This window comes from Mercenaria mercenaria, chromosome 11 (assembly GCF_021730395.1).
Source record: "Mercenaria mercenaria strain notata chromosome 11, MADL_Memer_1, whole genome shotgun sequence".
In the NCBI taxonomy this organism is placed as follows: domain Eukaryota; kingdom Metazoa; phylum Mollusca; class Bivalvia; order Venerida; family Veneridae; genus Mercenaria; species Mercenaria mercenaria.
Genome location: NC_069371.1, coordinates 77,760,688 through 77,777,486, shown reverse-complemented (window position 1 = coordinate 77,777,486; position 16,799 = coordinate 77,760,688). Strand labels below are relative to the sequence as shown.

General features: G+C 37.6%; 1 protein-coding gene across 2 annotated transcripts; it reads right to left on the bottom strand.

The window, feature by feature from the left end:
* Positions 1 to 394: 394 nt before the first annotated feature.
* On the bottom strand, positions 395 to 16,593 carry LOC123532705 (uncharacterized). Of its 2 annotated transcripts, XM_045314245.2 has the most exons (8): positions 15,941 to 16,592; positions 14,023 to 14,358; positions 6,408 to 6,692; positions 5,130 to 5,381; positions 3,090 to 3,212; positions 2,846 to 2,909; positions 1,982 to 2,052; positions 395 to 1,561 (listed from the first exon to the last, which is right to left on the bottom strand). In XM_045314245.2, exons 1-8 carry the CDS (start codon positions 16,011 to 16,013, stop codon positions 1,473 to 1,475), a joined length of 1,293 nt encoding a protein of 430 aa, XP_045170180.2. In that variant the 5' UTR covers positions 16,014 to 16,592; the 3' UTR covers positions 395 to 1,472. The 2 variants fall into 2 exon arrangements, with proteins under 2 accessions (XP_045170180.2, XP_053373800.1); XM_053517825.1 differs by lacking the exon at positions 6,408 to 6,692 and having other exon boundaries at positions 15,941 to 16,593.
* Positions 16,594 to 16,799: the final 206 nt, after the last annotated feature.

Below are 16,799 nucleotides of genomic sequence, written 5' to 3'. Positions count from 1 at the left end.
AATGAAACTTTGTCAGAATTTTAATCTTGATGATCTATAGGCCAAGTTAAATCTAGTTCAGGTGGGATTAAAAATTAGGTCACTAGGTCAAATCAAAGGAAAAGCTCGTTAACACTCCAGAGGCCACATTTATGACTGCATCTTCATGAAACTTCATCAAAATGTCTTGATGAGGGTCATGTGGGGTCAAAAACTAGGTCACCAAGTCAAATCAAAGGAAAAGCTAGTTAACTCTTTAGAGGCTACATTTATGATCATATCTTAAAGTAACTTGGTCAAAATGTTGATCTTTATGTCAATTTGTCAGATGAACGATACAGGGCCATCATGGCCCCTCTTGTTTATTTGTTCTTGTTGTAAGAGAAATTGTACATTTTAGAATACAGATTACAGCAAGTCACATTTTCTTTATTTTGACAATACTTATTTCAAAGCCTGACAAAAGCATCCAGTACTGTTATTAAAAGTTGTTATTCACAGTTCAGCTATATTTCATGTATGGATAAAACAAGTTGTGTGATCTGTGATCATTATAAATGTGTATACAGATAAACATGTGAACAGTTTATTCAATAAATAAAGTGTAATGCTAGTCTTTTTGATGTGTATATAAAAACAAAATTAGGATTTGTTTTACGAGTAATTTCAGAATTACAGTTGACACAAATAGAAAAAACAAGCCTTGCACAAGAAGGCTAATATGTCTCCCTAGACTGAGCTCTTAACCTGCCGTGGTGCAAATAGATTGTTAATGTGTGTCTGTCTGTTAAGTCTTGTTAACAGTGAGTTGCAATCTAGTAACTTTTCAGTTTGTATGATTTTTAGCTCACCTGAGCACAGTGTGAGCTGTTGTGATCACCTTAAGTCTGTCATTGTGCTTCTCAACAGTTTGCTTGTTATTAAACACCCTAGTAGACAGTTTTTTTTAAATGTTAAAGGGATGAGTTGAAGTCTGATCGATTCCCGATTGAGGCAGTGCCTTATTTCATATTAAGAACTCTTAATGAAACCTTATTTGTTCATTTCAAAATTCTTCGCGCATCTCTTCCCATGAACATATTGGAATGGACGATATCAAGTGAACAATAATTTGCAAGCAAACCAAAAGGTCTACATTGCGTTTTAGTTAGAAACTTTTACTGTTCCAGGCTGATAATAGATGAGGGTGATGTGTCTGTATATAAATGCTGTTTTTATATAAACTAGGCACATAATGATAATCGCAGAATTTACTGCAAATGGCGTATTTTTGGTGCTCTATGCTTCCGAGGAATCTACCCTTACCTATTATCTTTCTTAGAAACGTTTAATTTGCTCAGACATGTTGTCATGCTTTACATTTCACTTTTGAGTACGCTTGTGGTGTGTTTTATAAAACAGCAAAGGCGCTGCCATTTAAATTGTTTAGAATGAAGTACAGTGCATTCAAATCAACGATGTGAGTGTTCGTCAACAGAACGATCAATCCGTAGCTAGATGTGTGTCTGTTGTACTCCTAGAGTAGGACTAGATGATAATGTGGTGTTCTCGTATACCTCTAAACGAGTCGCGGCAGGATTGTCTGAAACAACAGAAAAAAACGTGGTACTTAGACTATTTTGTTCCCTTTAGTGACCTTTATCTTTTTGTACCCTTAAGCTGTACGTTATTTATTCATATGTTTACTTTTTCAAATATATATAGGCACTATAAAACAAACCTTTGAAAATTTTAAATAAATGAAATAAAAAAATGAATAAAACTTTAAATGCTTCCTCAAACACATTCGAATGTTCGAATATTCTACAGTATAATATATATTTGTGTTTGCATTTTGCTTGATAATTCCGAAGGGTTCAAAGTCCATCGGTCAATATGGACTTGACCGACAAAAATATACCTCGTTTAATTGACAATGACATATTTATAACTTAACCTCACAAAAGTTTTCAATATTTCATGTATTATATTACATTTCTTAATTTTATGATGACAAGCTCACCATAAACTTTATTTGTGCGTCTGATGTCAGGATCTAAATCTTCGTAATGCTCCTGTCCATGATTATTTACCCTGAAATAAAGACACTGCATTGAAATATCTTTTAACCTTTACCATGCTAAATTTCTTAAATGAAGTGGTCCATCATTCAATTTGGGCTGTTCCATTAATCATTCAAAGGATTGTTCACTGAAAATTTACTGATTGAATAGCGAACAAAGCAAACCATGATCAGCTAGCACATCCGTGCAGGCTGATCTTGGTCTGCACTGGTCTCAAAGGCAGAATCAGCAGGTTAAAAGCGAGTACTTACACGTTTTACAGTATCACATATAAACGTATATAAGGAATACGAATATATATACAGATATTGCTCCCTTGACACACCTTTTACGAGATACGAATGTATTTTCCCTATGGAAAACATGCGTCATGAAGCAAAATTAGAATATTTGCCATACCTAACACCGCCATTCGCTGTTTGAGAAAATTTTGAATAAAGAGTGAAGGTTGTTACAAAATTTACAAGTTTTAAATCTCTAGTTTTGTTTTGCCAGTGATCGTTACAGCGCTGCACCATCGTGTTTTATTGAAGGTTTTCGTTTCGTCCTTGTTTTCTGTATAGTTCACTTTGTCTTTCTTTTATGTTGTACATAGAAACCATATAGACATCTTTAAGTACATATGTTGCAGGCTCACGGTTTCCAGTGAAATTTGTACTCTTCCTGTATTGAATAATTCTGTATCCGAACATTTTAAACACACCCGTGTTTTTTTACGACCAAATAGAATCCAGTCGGAGAGATTTATGTAAACCAAAAATAATTAATGAGAATTAGAAGAATTTATATCAATTATTACTTACGCTTCCAAGTTTGAACCGTCATCTGTATTTGTGCTTGGCGACTTTCTTGCAATGGTATTAAAACCTAAAATGAAAATATGCTATGATGATAAAAACAGGGACAGGACTGACAGTTTTTATTTCTATTGTATTAAATATAAATCAATAAATATTGCTTACTGCTCTGTAATAACCTTTCGAAAAATAGTATAATCGTTTGAGAGTCATATTAGTATTCAATGACAATTTGCTACGAAATACTAACACATTTGGCATGGCGATTGTTTGTTTCTTCTATAGATATGGAACGCCCACAGACCGAGTCCTAACGTTGTCAATGCTTGGACTGTTGCTAGGCATGCAATGGCTATTGTAAATGATGGGTTATCTGAAATAAAGCAATGTGTTGTCACTAGAAATAATATGCAGCTGACCCATGACAGAATGCTTTATATACCCATTAGAAACACGATGTGCTTTCACTCTCTAGACTTTAACATTAATATATTGTATGTACATTAATTGAATCACTTCAATTTAAGCCAGTGTAGCACTAAATAAGAGTACATTTTGGTCAATTTTAGATATTGAGAATACAAATCTATCATGTTCATTGAACATGAATAGTTATGCACTCTTCGGCTCGTCTCTTCGACCAGTTTCTAGTTGCTGTACAAATATATCCCCCAGTCGTTTCCTTAGAAACACTTCCTAGTAACGTTAAATGTCCGTTTGGACTATGAATTCCTAAAGAAACATTACACAGGGATTTAAAGTCTGCTGTGCAAGTTATTTCTTGCAATATGCTTCCCACTGACAGAATGTATACCACTTTTTATTGTGATAACTGTATGAACCAGGTTTGTTCGACTGCAAAACAAATACAACATCGGGACTTGACTTCTGACGTTATGTTATAAAGGGGTATGAACAGAACAGGAACACACTTCAGCATGAATATGCGCTTAATATCAAGGAAAACAGCACACTGAAATTCCATGAAATTAGGCAAACTAACCCTTACCATGCTGGACACGATTGACTCTGCCCTTGCGACCAGTGTAGATCATGATCAGCCTGCACATCCGTGCAGTCTGATCATGATCTGCACTGTTCGCTATTCAGCCACTATTTTTGTTGGTAAGCACCTCTTTTAACAGTTAATGGTACTGTCCAAATTGTAAGATGGACAAGTTCATTATAGAAATTTAGCAGTCTTAGCAGTCTAAGGGTAAAAGGATATAAATGTAAACTTTAAAATGATTTTCATTAGAATATTAATAATATTATCATATATTCATAAAGACACTAATAAAACAATAGGGTCATAATGACCCTATATCGCTCACCTGTTAAACTTGGCCTTGGAATCATCAAGATAAAACATTCTCCAAGTTCCATGAAGATAGGGTCATAAATGTGGCCTCTGCAGTGTTAACAATCTTTTCCTTTGATTTGACCTGGTGACCTAGTTCTTGACCCCACATGACCCAATTTCGAACTTGGCCTTGAGATCATCATGATAAACATTCTGTGCACGTTTGTATCTAATCAAAGCATAAATGAAACCTCTATATGGCTGAATGGGCAAAAATAGAAAATATTGCCCCTTTCAGGGGCAGTAACTCTAGAACCCATGAGGAAATCAAGCCGGTTTTCGAAAGGAACCGAGACCTTATTGTGACTTAAGTTATGTGTAAGTGTGTTTTAAATCGAATGTAAAATATCACTTCTATCGTGTTCACAGTGTAAAAATTAACAAATTTTGGCTCTTTCAGGGGTCAATCAGTATTGTTGTTAAAGATATTTTGCAAGTTTGTATCAAATCAAACTATAAATGAAGTCTCTATATGGCTGCAAAAAGCCAAAATAGCAAATTTTAGCCATTTAAGGGACCATAACTCTGGAACCCATGATTGGATCTAGCCAGATATCGAAAGAAACCGAGATATTAAGCCAGTACAAGTTGTGTGCAAGTCTGATTAAAATCGATTGCAAAATACGGTCTCTTTCGTGTTCTCAAGCAAAAATAGCAAAGTTTGGCCTTTAAGGAGCTATAACTCTGGAACCCATGATGGGATCTGACCAGTTGTCAAAAGGAACAGAGATATTATGCCAATACAAACTGTGTGCAAGTTTGATTAAAATTGATTGCAAAATGTGCTCTCTGTCGTGTTCACAAGAAATTGTGGACGAACGGACGAAAGGCGATCACAAAAGCTCACCTTGTCACTATGCGACAGGTCAGCTAAAAAACTAGAAGCGGCAGGTGTATTTTTATTAAGCTGAACTTAACAATAACTACCAGCGACATAAATATTGACTGTCCGTTCCACGGTCTTAACACCAGTCCTTGTAGCAGTGCACGTGTACTCCCCTGTATTAAAAGGTGTGACGATCCCTAGGCTAAGTGTTCCGCCTCTGCTATATTTCCCCCATGAAGTAGAACACGGCGGTTTACAGTCGCTTGTACAAGTTATGTCCGGCATAAGATCTCCACTCACGAGATAATATTGTGTCTGTCCTGGTACTAAGGTGAGAGGTTTGCTTGGTCCATCTAAATACAAGTGTAAAATATAAATAAGTAGATAACAGTTTTACTTTTATACCTGTTCGATATATTGAATAGCTCCTGTCAAAGAGCGTATCAATTTCTAAAACTAGTTGTAGAGCAATCTTTAAAGTAAAACGTTGAAGGTTTAAAAGTTGGTTTTTCTTATTCAATTATTTTATTTTGAAATTTATTAAACATTTGTTCGAATCAAACAATATACTTTCAGGATTATACAAAATACTTACATTTTATTTATTTATTTTATTTTGATGGGTTTAACGTCGCGCCGACACAATTATAGGTCATATGGCGACTTTCCAGCTTTCATGGTGGAGGAAGACCCCAGGTGCCCCTCCGTGCATTATTTCATCACGAGCGGGTACCTGGGTAGAACCACCGACCTTCCGTAAGCCAGCTGGATGGCTTCCTCACATGAAGAATTCAACGCCCCGAGTGACATACTTACCATTTACATTACTTAATTTTGTGCGTTTTTCTTTATAATGTCACACATGTTTTTGCTTGAACTCAAAAATGTTAAAGTTATATCTCAACAACAAAAATGTCACTATCACTCTTCAGCTCAACTTCAAATATCAAGATAGTACTTAAAATGAGGAAGGGAACGAATTCATAGGGGTCACTTTTATGACTCATTTTTGCAAAGTGGGATTTTAGACAAGGAAAATAACACTGTCCGACTGAATGACCAACAATTGATATGTTTTCATTGATAATTCTTGATTGAACGTTCACACACATTATTTAAACTCCTGAAAATCGTATTGTTAGCAGTAATCTTGTTTCAAGTATGAACTCGCTTCTTTCATCAATATCTGATTTAAATTAATAAATAATATCTGAACAAGATCTATGTGGATTTGAAAACCAAACTAGACGATATCTGGAATACAGAATCAAGCATGATTGTATAACTTTTCTTGAATTTTATTTGATCCGTGTTGGTAGAAAAGACGAAACCGTTCAAAATCGATGTAACATGCAAATAAGAACATCAAGAAGTATTACACGTGACATCCAGAATAAAATTGACTTCGTTGACATTTCCGTTATCCTGTACGGCTCGGTACGTTACATTCCTCCCGTCTAGACCTCTCGTGATATGTGGTATCCAAATCAAACCATCTTGTTGGATAAAACTTGCCGTTTGATTGGCAGATAGCCCATCGAATAACCAAACCATTGTTGCATTTGCAAACGGACGTGTAATAACTGACGCATGTGGATGAGCATACACAAATACTGGCGTATTTTCCTCTATGGCTCCAGTTCCACTTGGTTCCAGCCGTATTTCTTCATGTAGAATGTATAGTTAAACATGACAAAATACATAACAGAATGACAGTCATTGTTTACCAAGTCGATTGGCATGAAAGAAAAATCACTAACAGAGTGATTTTCAGAATTGAAATGTTCTGATACATTTGTAGGAGTATCAGGAAAATGCCTAATATCAAACTTATGGCTAATCATTTTTTGTGAAAATTTCTGTGTTTGTCCCACTTTTTGCATGTGATTAAATAAATAACATTTTCAGACATGCAGCTAAGTTTACACTATGTTCCCGGCGGCCACGACAGCCCCGTTTGCCCAAAACGTATTGCGACGTGGGATTTTGGCCAATTTTGTCTCCATATCCAAGTTTTGTTAGGTTGTGCTAAGTTTCATCACGGATTATCACGGTATCCGTGACGAGCCGTTGGAGTAAAGAAGCGGCTCCTCCAAGGCGTACTAAGTTTCGGGCCGCGGTCTACCAGGGATGCATGTACGTTGTTTCCTGGTCCGACGCGTTCTGATGGGATCCCTCACGTTGTTCACGTCTTCTTCCAGGTCTGATGCGTTTTTCACGTTCTGTAAAGGCCTTCTACGGATCAAACGTGGACGCCGGAGAGCTTTAGAGCACGTTTGTGCCCACGGTATAAAGAAAACCCATCATCTAATAGCAATCTTTGTATCAAGATACTTCGACAAGTGAACATGAATGCCCCATTTGTGTTTTCTTGTTTGTTTGCTGCAGTTATCCAGTCTTTGCGTGCAGCCAGGTAGGAAGAAGGCGAAGTAGGCGGAGGAGAAGGCCAAGATCCCTGTGGGTTCGCGCATGGTTATCGGAAGATAGAAGGCAGCAGCTAGGTCACTACGCAACATTTCTCACCAGGGAGCTCCGCAACGAAGATATCAATGCCTTTCAAAATTATCTAAGGATGCCCCCATGGCTCTTTGACGAAATCCTTGAAAAAATAACACCAGTTATCGAGAGACAAGACACGAAGTTTCGCTCTGCCCTAACACCTGGACTGAAACTGTCAGTGACTTTAAGACATTTGGCCACTGGGGACAATTACTCGTCACTCTCCTATGCGTTCCGGTGCAGTAAGGCAGCCATCTGCCATATGGTGCCAGAAGTATGTAATGCTGTCGTCGAAGCCTACAAAGATGAAGTGTTCGCCGTTCCTGTGACACCCGATGATTGGAGATCTCTTTCCCGGGAATTTGAAGACAAGTGTAATTTGCCTCATGCAGTGGGAGCTCTGGACGGGAAGCATATTGCCATCAGCAAGCCACCCAATACAGGCTCCTTGTACCACAACTATAAGGTTTTTTTTCAGTATCCCTCTCCTCGCCTTGGTGAATGCCCAGTATCGTTTCATATGGATTGAAGTCGGTGGAGTGGGACATATGTCTGATGCCCAAATCTATAATGACTCGGAGCTCAGTGAACTTCTCGAAGAATCCCGAATAGGGTTGCCACAACCATGCCCTCTGCCTAACGATGATCAGAATCAGAACATCCCTTACTTTATCCTAGGAGACGATGCATTTGCCTTGAGAAGCTACCTGATGAAACCGTATGGGAGAAGAGTGATGCCAAGAGAAGAACTCATCTTCAATTACCGGATATCCCGTGGAAGACGTGTGGTGGAAAATGCGTTCGGGATCCTGGCCAAGAGATTTAGATGTTTCCTTGGAACTTTGGAACAGAGACCAGACACAGGTCAGTATCACTTTGTTACTATAATGTTCAACCTTTTAATGATACTGACTGAATGGAGTTTTACGTCGCTTACAATATTTTGTTTCAGTTATGTCACGGCAAAGTTCAGTTAAGCATGTGGTTCCTGAGTTTCACCAGTACTAGGCTGGGGCTCTATTCTGTCTTGCCTCAGGTCACCCTCACGTGCCTCCGGGGGCTTATTAAAGCAACTGAATTCCATTTTTTGATGTTTTCTTTCTTTTGACAAATGCAGTGTTTAGACATTCTATGAACAAAAAAAAAACCCTCGTTTTTTTGTGTCTAAACTACTAGTATGTATGTAATAAAGATTTTTTGTTCGAGTAAGGATTCAAACCTGCGACCTCCATAGTTATAAAATTGTAGTCAGACGCTCTACCGACAGAGCTACGCAGGCGTGTACATACACGGTATGTCAAAAAAAGCTTTAACACCATTGACTTTACCCCGTGAGTCACGTGGTAACAATTGTGATAAAAAATAGCGAAATCACTTATTTGCAGCGTTCTTTTTTGTTAGATTATCTGTATGTGATCATATTTCAATGTCCGACATACAGTTGGATAACCCTGAATTTCTCAAAACCGAAATTTTTCTCTTTTTTCGTCAGTCTATCAAACGGAGCATAGTTGCTTAAACTACATGAATAATAAATTTTAATCAAATTACAGTGAGAGACATAATTGAGGCTGCTGTCGTGCTCCACAATCTCCTGAGGACAAGAGTTCCAGTCATCCCAGTGAACGAGGTAGACCATGAAGATGAGGAACACAATCTGGTTCCTGGCAACTGGAGAGATGAGGTTCAATGGCAGTACGTAGACGTACCACCAGAAGGAAGGAACAGAGACACCCTGGACGCGAAGCAACAACGGGAGTACCTTAAAAGATACTTCAACTCAGAGGCTGGTGCTGTAGAGTGGCAGGACAGAATGATCAATCCCCAGTGAAAGAAAAAAGAACTTAATGACTTATGCGACCAACAAATACGCCGACCAGACTGTTCATCCGCGCAGTCTAATCAGTGCCTTTATTGTTCGCTTCTTAGATAATATCTTTCTTGTAGAATTTGTGTTTCTAATTCCAAAACTAAAAGTAGTCTCTGTAAATGACTGGGATTGCCTGATTATTACTAGAGTGGACATCACCGAAGACATGTTTTGCCATGAAGTACAAATTCCTCGTCCACTTCAATCATACGTAATAAGTTCAAAGACCAGAGTTTGTGAAAACATTTTTAAGATACTGCTTTATTGACAGAATGATAGTAAAACAAATCAAGGTAAAAGAAATTAAACAATAAAAAATTCTTGACTTATTTCTATTATGTAAAAGTAAAATTACTTTATCTTATACTTTGTTACTAAAATAAAATAGCCATTGAAGAACTGTTCCCAATAGTTAGTTTTTTTTCTCTTTCTGAGCATTCTTTCATAAATCAAATAACAAATAAGAAAAATCAACAACAACACGTGTAGCGTTTGTTCATAGATAATTATTAACTTCCAACGTTTCGGCGTTAAGCCTTCCTTTTTTTTTCATAAATCAAATGAATTCTTCCATTATGAATCAGTTCTAAATATGTCATCAATTTTCTACGGATTTCAGGCTTATCATGAAAAAGTAAAAAAAAAACAAAAACAAAAAAACACGCATATATTAGTTTGAATTTGTGTTCTTAGAAAATAACAAAAAGAAGTAGTAAACACTTTTAAAATTTGTCCCGTCTAGTCCAGTTGCTTCTCATTGGCTGAAGTGCTAGAGCTACTGATCCTTCTCTCTTAGCTGGGACTTGTCATGTTGCTGGGGATCTGACCCACCAAGAACGAGATAAGAGTCGGAGTTGAGCATCTGGCTGTATGACATATCTTGCCCTTCGACAGCTGATGTTGATAGCGACTGGGTTGACGACGATCGTTGTGTTTGTTGCTGATTTCCAGTGACTGGCGGTGGACAGATGATGTTCATCTCAGGAAATTGCTGCTGCACCCATGGTCGATCCATTGAGTGCCAGAGATCGGGTGAGTTGGTCACTTCAGACGGCCACTGGGAGGGAGGTGGCTGCCACTGTTTGACCGAGGGCTCCCTTGGACGACCGGTTGGACGCTGGGCTGGAGGCTCTCCGCACGCAGCCAGGTGTCGCTGGCCAGCCGGTCCAGTGTACTGTGAATCTACCGGCCAGAGCTGCTGTCTCTCCGCTTCGTTATGACACTCATGCAACGCCCATATAATTCTGGTTTCTGCCTTTCGTCGGATATCTGGTGAGAGGCTTCGAAGACTTCCATCGACGTAGCAGCCAAACGCAGTTGATGGGTGTGCCTCATTCTGTCGCTGGGTCAGGAAAGTCTCCAAGAGGCCCATAAGGGCACCTGGGTTAGCGCTGGCTGTAGACGACGTGTGCGTAGAATCTGTGGTGCCGGCAGATGGAGCGTCTTCTGGAGTCTCAGGAGCAGGTGGAGTTTCTTCTTGAGGATCAGGAGCAGGTAGAGATGTGGAAGATGTAGCAGAAGAAGAAGGTTGAAGTCGGGCATTGAAGCTCGCAACGGTCATTCTGGGCATCTGAGTGATGTGATCCGACAGGAACTGGAAGTGCTAGCAAATCCACCTGATGAAATAGAATTTGAAATTTATAACTTATACGAGCATATCTATATAAATTATAATCATTATTATCATTATTATTATTAAACTATTTCTAGAGGTAAAGCTGTAACTACAAATAATATTACAAGTATTTAGAGCAATCCCGGCGCAGAAATAAAGTGTGACTTACCGTTCGGTGGCAGTGAAGCCATCTGCAGCTTGCCCTGACTTGGTGGCCGCTTTCTTTAGTTTACCAAGCTTGGTGCGCATGCTGTCGTACCACGTCTTGAGTTCGTTAGGGGTGCGTTTCATCTGCCTGGCCTGCTCCGCCTACAGCCTTCTTTCGCCACCGCGTCTTTGTAACCAGCAAGCCTCTTGGAGTACAACGTTGGATTCTGCTGCAAGAAGTCAATATTGATCTCCTTCTCTTCCTCCGAAAAGGTGGTAACGACCCTAGAGGCTGCCCTCTTTCTAGTACATGCGTCTTCTTCTGCCTCCTCGGTCTCATTGGTAGGAACCGGGTCAGCAGGAGCAGTAACCTCCTCTTGATCTGGCGGCGGTGAATAGGGAAGAGGACTTTCAGACCGCTCCTGAACCGGTATTACCTGTGCAGGACGTGGGGCCTTTGTTCGTCGCTTCCTTAGTGGCATTTCAAAGCTTGATCAAGTTATTCAATGTTTCGTCGTCGGCTGCTCAGACTCAAATGAAGCTCTCCTGCCTGCCGCGGCCTTTTTATACACCTTTCAAGACCGCGTGCACCGTGTCAGACCGTAGTAGAACTCAACGTACCGTAACACACCGGCCTGCAAAGCGTCAGACACCGGGACGCACCGTAATTCAAACGTAACGAAACGGCTATTATACACCCAAGCTTGCCGTGAGAACCGTGAATGAACGGTGCAGAACGAGACAAAACTGGAAAGGAACTTCAGATGCCGCGGAATACATATGATTCCCGTCCCACTACGGACCACATCCCAGTTTTGTACCGGTCTAATACGTACTGTCACGTTTTGTTGCGTTTCTCCCGTTTTACTACGGTCTAGTACGGTTCTCATCCGCACCGTGGCTGCCGTGGCAAATTTTTTGACAGTTTAAAAATCTGGCCCGGCATCCACGGCAATTACGGTCTGTCACGTTTGCCAATCCCGTCCCCCAACGTTGTGGCACGTTCATCCCGTTTTCTCCACGGTGGTCTGAACCGTGACTGCCGTGGCCGCCGGGAACATAGTGTAAACGTTATTTTGTTTAACATCGTAAGTTTTTAAATTTTGAGAGCTTGTAAACTGTGCAGTCAGTGATATTAGCGCAATGAGAACATCGTGTTCTATTGCATCTAAGAACACCACCATTTACATCCGAAGACATCAGGCTACCGTGAACCAAGATATCACCTAGATTTGTAGGTCGCTTGTAGGCAATAATTGGTTTACATTTGGCCAGGTTGCGTACACTGCTTTTCTCAGATATTTCAAAAAGCCCCCAATATTTATTAAGGATCTGACAAATGTTTGGTAGGGATGGGTTGTATACACAAACAAAGGGGATAAAATCATCTGTATTCTGCCTGTGATTGATCATGGCTTCTTCGGCTGACAATACTGATGCCTTAAAGACACTGATTCTGGTATGCCTGGTATGTGGCCTATGGGAATGATAAGGTCTGCGTATTGGTGGTAATGGCCAATACACAGGCCTGGACCATTGATAGACTTGCTTCTGTTTATCATAATTAGCTACTGTATAGCTACCGTGCAGTAAATAAATTGCAGGTGATATTTCTCACCTTTATAGCAAATCAGTTCTCACCTTTATAACGAGTTTAGAAAGCTTGATTGAAATAGGGCTAAATAAACAAAGTGATAAGATACAACAGTGTTTTTATCATATTTTAAATAAATCAAGTTTTCTAACAATTACATCTCATCATTGCCTGTTTTTTATCAAAAATATAAAAAATGCATTCAGGCACAAAGCTTTTAGAAATAATAAAATATGTGTATGTTGAACAATGATATATCTTTATTGCTGGATTTATTATACATAAAAGAAACATTATTTAGACAACACAAGGGGATTTATGCATTTTAATATATAAAATCCTTCTGTCTAATTCCTTTTTTATCTATTAAAAATGCAGCTGAACGCTTCTTTAATTTCTAATAAAATCCAGCAATTATCTTTTTCAGGTTTTATTTTGTTACTTTTGATAAAAAGATCATAATCATTGAATATACCCAAAATTGTAATTTATCTTTAAATAAATATAAGTTTTAAAATAATTATTTTATTGTTGAGGAGTGAGAATTGCTTTGCTATAAGAGTTATAATTTAATTGGACGGGAAATTATTCAACATGACTGAGCAATCCAAATTAGTATATTATCAATTAAAATGATTTTGTGTACATTCTGAAAAAAACCCAAAAAACAGCACTCCAATCAATAAAATGCAAAACACAGGAAATAACCAATTTATCTGTAGGCAATAAAATTTATGATTCTTTGACAATAATTAGGCTACATGTCAAGTCTACCGGGGTTTTATGGACCCTTATCAGAGTGGACCAGACAGGATCTTGTATATTGGGGATTAAAAAGTCTGGTATTTGGGGGGGGGGGGGGTCACTTATATAGGAGATTTTCTTTGCCTTTAACTAAAGCATCATCAAGGATATGACTTCGATAATTACGGTTTTGGAAATACATTCGCAATTTTCCCAATTCATTTGTGAACAAACCATCATTAGAAGTGAGACGCCTGTACCTTATAAGAAATCACTTGTTAATAAGATATAAAATATCTGCTTTACAAAAGATAGTACGAAATGATGAGTAGAAATTCAATATTGTAACTTTTTTGTCCTCAGTATTGTCAATTCAACATTGCTTTTGGTACTCCGTCAGAGCTAACTGATGCATATACATTGATATATGAAATGATAGCTGTCAAATATCGAATATTTAAAAAAACCGTACCATTTATGTACCTAGTCTAGATTATGTTTATGTTTATATATGTTTATACTTACGCATTACAAACAGGACGAAACAAACATTTTCACCAAAATTTAATTCGTATGTTCCATTATCCGCCATACTGATATTGCTTACATCTATTCTAATATCGATGTGGTTGTTCGTGTTTAGTTGACTGCTAATATGAGTTCTGTTTTTCCATGAACTATCTTTCCAGTATAAGTTGTCCTCAGCTATATGACCGTCACGATGACCAAAAACAACAAATATATTCCTGTATTGTCTGTCAGGTTTGTGGAAAGAAATAAAGTATTCTTTATATGTAAAATTAGCTAGAAACGTTGCGGTTGATTCCTCTGATGCAAAAATAGTCTTATTAAAGTCACACACTGTAAAAAAGAAGCTCTAACATATAAAGAGTTTACAGTCAGGCTATACAAAGACATTGTGTAATAAGTGAGCTGAATGTCTTTGACCAAAACAGTTTTTTTATATATATTATATTTAAATCACGGAATCAGTTGTTGAAAACCAACATATTTGAAAACCGAAGCGACCGGAAAAATATTATGCTAAAACTGTTTCAAAACTGCTATATCATAATATTGAAATGTAGACTTTAAAGGTGGTCAATCACATTTGAGCAACATTTTATGACATTTTTCATTTTTAGTATATTCTGTTACAGATTTAATTAAAAGGACATGTTTCATAGAATTAGATCCCTATTAAAGATGCATGTTTTTATTATTTATTGATGGAATTTTGTAATTACTCCCCTTTATTACGAAAGTATTGAAAAAGTGGAATATTGCTTTCAATATAATTTCTACATTTTTCTTTGCATTTCATAGATATTGGAATATTCCAGCAATCTGCAAGTGTTAGCCTCGGAATTTCTATCCAAGTTGCGTAACCAAGATAGGAACAGGGAGATAATGATATTTTTACAAACTTGCATTTCTTATGAATTTCGGCTACATATATATATTTGGTCATGTAAATATTTGACAAATATAATACAATAGTTCTTATTTCCATATGATTTCTTAGGCAAAGTATCTTCAATAAATTTATACATATGTTAATATAACTCTATCTCGTTTTCGCAACAAGAACAGGAAAACCAAAATAATAAAAAAAAAAAGAAGCAAAATTCTTACATGTCTTAAGCAGTCAATGAATACAAATAAGTGTAAATGATCCTTTGTTAAACCTTTGACCAAATCCATTACTTGATCAAAATCTGATTAACACCTTTAAATCATTCGTTACGAAAACTTTGTTACTGCTCATATTTACGAGTAAAAGAAAACAAATCACGTTCAGATCTACTTGGCAAAATATCTCCAACAAATTACCAAGTATATAGAAAACATTACTTAATGATATATAAGAATCCTGAGGGCACAATATACTTGATTACAACACCGACGTGACCTAACCTTCCTTACAGGGGTTTCCGTGGCCGAGTGGTAAAGGTCGGTGAGTTTCAAATCATTTGTCCCTCATGGATGTGGGTTCGAGCCTCACTCGGGGCGTTGAATTCTTCATGCGAGGAAGCCATCCAGCTGGCTTATACAAGGTCGGTGGTTCTACCCAGGTGCCCGCTCATGATGAAATAATGCACGGAGGGTCACCTGCGGTCTTCCTCCACCATAAAAGCTGGAAAGCCGCCATATGAGCTATAATTGTGTCTGTGCGACGCAACAAAATAGATAAATAAATTACCTTCCTTACATCCTTTGAAACACGAACAGAGACTAAAGCATGAACTAATAAATCATTATTAGAATAAACAGTTTGAAAGCCGATGGTGTCGAATTCGGAACATTCAAATTTTGCTGTTCCTTCTCGCTGTAAAGTCAATTCTATTATTTGTTATTTTATGTCTCTTGGAAATAGCTAGACATCAAAATTATTAGTCGTTATCATTTTGAAACAAGAATATACAGAGATGCAAAGACTTACATTGGAAGTATCCTTCCACATCTATGGGAACAAAACTCAGTAGCGAAAACGAAACAATAACTGTTAAATACATGATAAGCTTCAACAATAATCCAACTATCTGTTGAAACAAATTACTTTATTAAAGAATATCCCGCTTGAATCAGAAAATAGTGTGTACGACCAGTTAATAATTCAAAAGTGTTTAACTGAGCAAAGAGATCTAAAATATATAGCTGTAGCTGAAAATGCACCACCGTACTGTTATTAAAATGAATGACAATTAACACATTCCAAGTATTTTGTAAAATCGTAATACATGTATCATATTATACACCGATATAAGATATCATGTTGCCCACCGCACCCGGGAGAATGATTGCTTGTTTTGTAATAGAAACTTTGCGGAAACATTTTATAGCGATTCTCGTTATAGCAATTTACACTGTACCGGGAAATATTACTTGTACGCATAGAATATTTTTACCTTTTAAGGAACATTAGTTCTTTGATTTTTTGTTAGGTTTGTCAATAATACTCATGGCAAGAATAGTAATAATATCAAGGAAAGTAATTTTTATGGTTTGAATAGTGTCCTTATATGCGTAACAAAACCTTTTAAATGAGCAGAGGTCGTAAAATAGAATGATAGAATTGCATTTACACTTTTGTGCTGGTAATTTGATGTAATTAACACATATTATTTTCTAGACATGTGAGAAATGTCAGTCATGTGCTTTTAGTCTTATGAAAGATATTGCTAAACACTTGCGGAGAACAGGTTTGTACTGGAATCTAGGAAGACTGGTTAGGTTAACTTCCCTCCGTTACATAACTGAAATACTGTTGAAAAATGGCGTTAAACCCAAACCAAACGAAA

Excerpts from the sequence above, each read along its gene's own strand:
- LOC123532705 (XM_045314245.2), bottom strand. The coding sequence starts at position 16,013 with ATGTATTTAACAGTTATTGTTTCGTTTTCGCTACTGAGTTTTGTTCCC. Across the intron at positions 14,359-15,940 it reads TGTGGAAGGATACTTCCAAT|TGTGTGACTTTAATAAGACT; the intron begins GTAAGTCTTTGC and ends TCTTTTTTACAG. Across the intron at positions 1,562-1,981 it reads ACGCACAAATAAAGTTTATG|ACAATCCTGCCGCGACTCGT; the intron begins GTGAGCTTGTCA and ends CTGTTGTTTCAG.